This window comes from Priapulus caudatus, unplaced genomic scaffold (assembly GCF_000485595.1).
Source record: "Priapulus caudatus unplaced genomic scaffold, Priapulus_caudatus-5.0.1 Scaffold849, whole genome shotgun sequence".
NCBI classification, from domain to species: Eukaryota; Metazoa; Priapulida; class Priapulimorpha; order Priapulimorphida; family Priapulidae; genus Priapulus; species Priapulus caudatus.
In genome coordinates, this window is record NW_014577910.1 from 157,873 (window position 1) to 162,872 (window position 5,000).

Below are 5,000 nucleotides of genomic sequence, written 5' to 3' on the forward strand. Positions count from 1 at the left end.
CGCTAAAGTCTACGAAGGTCCTAAGCACATTTAGCATTCTCTACACAGTTGCCTGCTTACTCCAAGAACTAGTACAGAGGCACTCACGGAGAGTTGCATACTTCTGCCAACATGCTCAAACACTCATTATGCTCTTATTATTGTCATTGTTGTGCTGTCGGCTTCGCTCGTAGCAGGCACGCGTCGTTGCTGCTCATCGCCTCACAGTGACACGCTTGACTGGACGCACTAATATGCGACTCGCCCGCCAACACACTACCACACTAACACTGGACTGCCTGTGCTGGCCACACGAACACACTAACAGAGACGAATGCACGAGACCGATCACATAACCACCGCCCTCCAACTTCGTTGGGCGGAGGTAATAATGGCAAGTATAGTAAAAGTGGGGGAAACACGAGACTGGTTGGAAAATACTTTCGAAATCCTGGCTTTAATCGCAGTACTAGACCTTTAATATATCCTAGCAAACAAACACCTTTGTGTGTCTCAGTGTATCAAAACTGCTGATACAATGTGTACGGTTAATTTTTTTAAAGTGATGCTGCGTGAATGGATAAATTCACATGGGTACTACCCAGGGGTAGAAATTAACTTTTGAACAAGGGAGTCCAACGGACTCCCTGCCCTCAAAAAGAGGGAGTCCGCAGTCTGAAGTTCAAAATTAAAGATATTAACAACGCATGTGCTTATTTTGAAGATTCATGTGGTTGCACGTCTGCCAAATTTTCTTTGGACATTTGCTGAAAAAATACGGTCATTCCATGAGGCTGTGCTCTGGACTGAACTAGTTAGTATGGCAGAATTTTCAGGGAGTCACACGGACTCCTGCATATGCCAAATCAGGGAGTCTGGCAGTAAATCAGGGAGTATTTGACTCCGGATTCGACCCGTTAATTTTGCACCCTTGCATACCTGTATGTTGTGATCATGGCCGCATAGGTAGGCATTCACTTTGTATTTATACAGCATCGGTTGAAGGCGCTTCACCAGACAGTCAGTGGGCCCGTGTTTGGCAATACTGTAGACTGGATAGTGACCAGCAACAAGCAAATACTCCGCTCTGCAACACAGACATAACACACCGCAATTAACGCGGAGCAACAACTGCGTATTTCACCGACAGTCAGTTTATTCTGCACTCCTAATCAACACACACATCATATATATAAACATATGTCTGCAACACAGACATGAAACACCGCAATGAACGCGGAGCAACAGCTGCAAATTTCATCGACAATTTATTCTCTAATCATAAAATTCTATACATTACTCATATTATTCTGCAATCTAATACCTCATAAATATAAGCATTCGACCAGCCAGGTGACGTAGCAAACTTGCATAGAATCCCAAAAACGTTTTCGCACAGAGAAAACATGATCGTTACGTAGGGTACTAGCGCAACACGCATAGAGTAAAAAAAAAACGTTTTTCGCACGGGGAAAACGCGATCGTCACGCAGTTCTTCGTACGTACGACGTAGCTACGACCTGCGTTCGTACCTGCTGCTTGCTAGCTGTTTCTCTAGCCACGCCCACTGCTTCTCGGCGCTGCCAACGTGCGGCGGCCCCGCAGGCTGGCGCACGTCAACAAAGTCGTCAACGTTGCCGCAGAGTTGCACCGTGTCCAACATGACGACATCGACTCTCGCATCGCTTCCCGGGATAGCGAACGTAAGGTTGTAGTAAAAGTCGGGAAAGTTCCTGTAAATGAGAAACCGTTACCGGGATCGAGAACGACAGGGTTGGAGTAAAAATCTGAAAAGTTTCTGGAAATGAGAAATGGTTAACGGGATTGCGAACGACAAGGTTGAAGTAAAAGTCGGGAAAGTTCCTGTTAATGAGAAACGGTTACCGGGATCGCGAACGACGCGTTGTAGTAAAAGTCGGGAGAGTTCCTAGAAATTACAAAATGGTACCTGCGAAACGCATGCTATATCACACCAGGTTATTATTATATTATGAGTCATTTAAGTTATTTATTTGTCATTATAAGTTCTGCAGTATAGACTTCCAATAAATGAACTCTAATTGTGCACCTGATCGGACACAAGCTAGACCTTCTACAGTTCATAGATAGCTCATAAAGAAAGCTCTGATGTGAAGTAAACGGGTGAGGGCGATTGTTACACTGTTCGATGTGTGAGTAATCAAAGAGAGAAACTGGTTTAATAGATGAGACTTGTTTATTACATATTCTCCTTAAGATCAGCCATGCTGCAGACGGTGGCTCCATCTGTGGTGGGTATTACCAGTATTAAACATATTACTATATAACAGCAATTGTGGTATTTACCATCGTTTAACCTTGTCGGTGTAGGCTATCTGTGCAGAAACGTTGCCATTGTGATCATGATTTCCGGCGATCAGGTACCACGGCAGGTTTAGGCCTGGATCCGTGAACACATCCTCGTAAGTTTCCTGCACGAAGAACGTATCCATCATGAACGAGATACATCACGAATCTAAACAACTTTGCAAACTGCGAGAGAGAGAGAGAGAGAGAGAGAGAGAGAGAGAGAGAGAGAGAGAGAGAAGAGAGAGAGAGAGAGAGAGAGAGAGAGAGAGAGAGAGAGAGAGAGAGAGAGACGCCACACGAACACATAACTAGACGAATGCAGTGCGGTCCGGCATATTAGATAGTACCAGGGTACGTTCCGGCAGTACCCTGGGGGACATAGACCCTCTCAGCGTTAGTTTTAGTTAGGTGGCATGTACTGATCACTTTGCTCATGCTGGAAAATATCATGTAGATGCATAGAGAGCAGCCAGCTGGCATAAAATGAAGTGCTTCAATATATGTACACCGATTGTGATATTGAAATAACATTTTTATAGTCAGAAATTTTACACAGATCACAGATAAGCCTTCTCTACCTCAACGTTTTCCCACTCATTTGCTACAGCAATCGAGACTCACAGTTATCTATAAATTACAGGTCAAAAGATCACCGTTCACCTACTGTGAGTAGAAAGTTCATAAATAATTCAGTAAAGTCATGACACTAAAAGGGTCTCTCCTCAGATCACTGAACCATTCTAAATTGCTTTTACATACAAAAATTTAAAAATCTGTCACATGACATGCTTCCCTTCAAGATGATCTCTATGAAATATGAATATACATGAGTTTGTACAATATGAGTCTGACCCTACATTGGTAATACACAAACAATGGGTCCTATCTTTCTTTGATATAGCCCCAAACAAAGAAAGAAAGTTTGGCTCTTCAATCACACTGACAAAATCTTTCTCACAAATCCCTACTCAAACAGAAGCCTCAGGTATGATGTTCAATGTCTAGTCCACCTAAGATTTATGTATTTCTGCCAAGTACATCTATTTGTATTTGAATTACATGCAATAAAGATTTAATAATAATAATAATAAGATTTCTAAGTGAAGCCACTTTGATTTCTCCTATCATAACAAGAATGCATGACCCTGCATCGAATCACACGCGATCAATTAAAATGTGTGTCAAACAAATACGATCTAAACGAGTAAAAACAAATAAGATCAAATACTCTATTTGAAGCAGCCGATCACAGAGAGCGAGGCTTAAGGCTCTTCTGGTAGAGCACGTGGCCACTCGATCGCACAAATGTCAGCGCAAGGTTCTGTGGCGTGACCTCGGCATATCCGAATCCACCGAGACTCAGCTGGTCGGCCCAGTAGAACTTTGACGAACCCGGAGGCACGCTGTCCCTGTGCGTTGTGTTGTCTTCCACGAAGTTTGCCGATCCACTGATGAAGTAGTTTACGGTCCAGTTTCGTTGCGAATACTCCAAGTGCTGAAAGACGAAATCGGTCAGCGTCGTTTAATCCGCATTTATATTTTTCACGTTTATTCTAGTTTCAACTACGACAGAGCCGTGTTATTAAAGGATTTATTTCGAAAGCATTGCTCAAATACGCATGTTTTGGTGAATATAGCTAAGTACGAAGGTCCTAAGACATGTTAGCATTACTCTACACAGTTGCTGTTACTCAAGCAACTAGACAGAGGGCACTCACGGAGAGTGCATACCTCTGCCAACATGTAACATGTATGTCTTATTATTGTATTGGCTTGCTGTTCGCTCGCTCGTAGCAGCCGCTCGTTGCTGCTGCTCGCTCACATGTACACGCTCGCTGTCTTGCTGCCACTCGCTCGTAGCAGCCGCTCGTTGCTGCTGCTCGCTCACATGTACACGCTTGACTGGACGCACTAATATCGATCGCGCCAACACACTAACACACTAACACTGACTGGCCTGCTGCTGCTAGCACATCGAACCCACTAACAGCACAGAAACGCAGCGACGACCAGGACACATAAACCACCGCCCTCCAACTCCGTGGGCGGAGGTAATAATTGCAAGTATAGTAAAAAGTGGGGGAAACATGAGACTGGTTGCGAAAAATACTTTCGAAAATCCTGGCTTAATCGCAGTACTAGACCTTTAATATATCTAGCAAACAAACACCTTTTGTGTGTCTCAAGTGTATCAAAAAGTGATGCTGCAGAATATGGATAAAATTCACATGGCCATACCCAGGGGTAGAAATTAACTTTGAACAAGGGAGTCCACAGACCTCCCTGCCCTCAAAAAGAGGGAGTCCGCCAGAGGGAGTCCGCAGTCTGAAGTTCAAAATAAAGATATTAACAACATGAATGTGCTTATTTTGAAGATTCATGGTTGCACGTCTGCCAAATTTTCTTTGGACATTTGCTGAAAAATACGGTAATCCATGAGGCCGTGCTCTGGACTGAACTAGTTTAGTATGGCAGAATTTTCAGGGAGTCACACGGACCGCCTCATATGTCAAATCAGGGAGTCTGGCAGTAAATCCAGGAGTATTTGACTCCGACCTCCCGTTAATTTTTGCACCCTGCATACCTGTATGTTGTGATCGTGGCCGCTAGGTAGGCATTCACTTTGTATTTATACAGCATCGGTTGAAGGCGCTTCACCAGACAGTCAGTGGCCCGTGTTTGGCATACTGTAG

General features: G+C 43.9%; 1 protein-coding gene and 1 long non-coding RNA gene across 2 annotated transcripts in view; both read right to left on the minus strand.

Moving 5' to 3' along the window:
- Nucleotides 1–918: 918 nt before the first annotated feature.
- Nucleotides 919–5,000, minus strand: part of LOC106813967 (tartrate-resistant acid phosphatase type 5-like) — a gene marked incomplete at its 3' end in the record, with an annotated part of 7,638 nt that continues 3,556 nt past the window's right edge. The window contains 3 exon segments of the mRNA XM_014818224.1: nt 919–1,066; nt 1,512–1,712; nt 2,305–2,429. Of these exon segments, the coding sequence (XP_014673710.1) occupies nt 919–1,066; nt 1,512–1,712; nt 2,305–2,429 (474 nt within the window).
- On the minus strand, nt 2,817–4,980 carry LOC106813968. The gene is made up of 2 exons (XR_001394530.1): nt 4,892–4,980; nt 2,817–3,802 (listed from the first exon to the last, which is right to left on the minus strand). It is a non-coding gene; the product is annotated as an uncharacterized LOC106813968 (long non-coding RNA).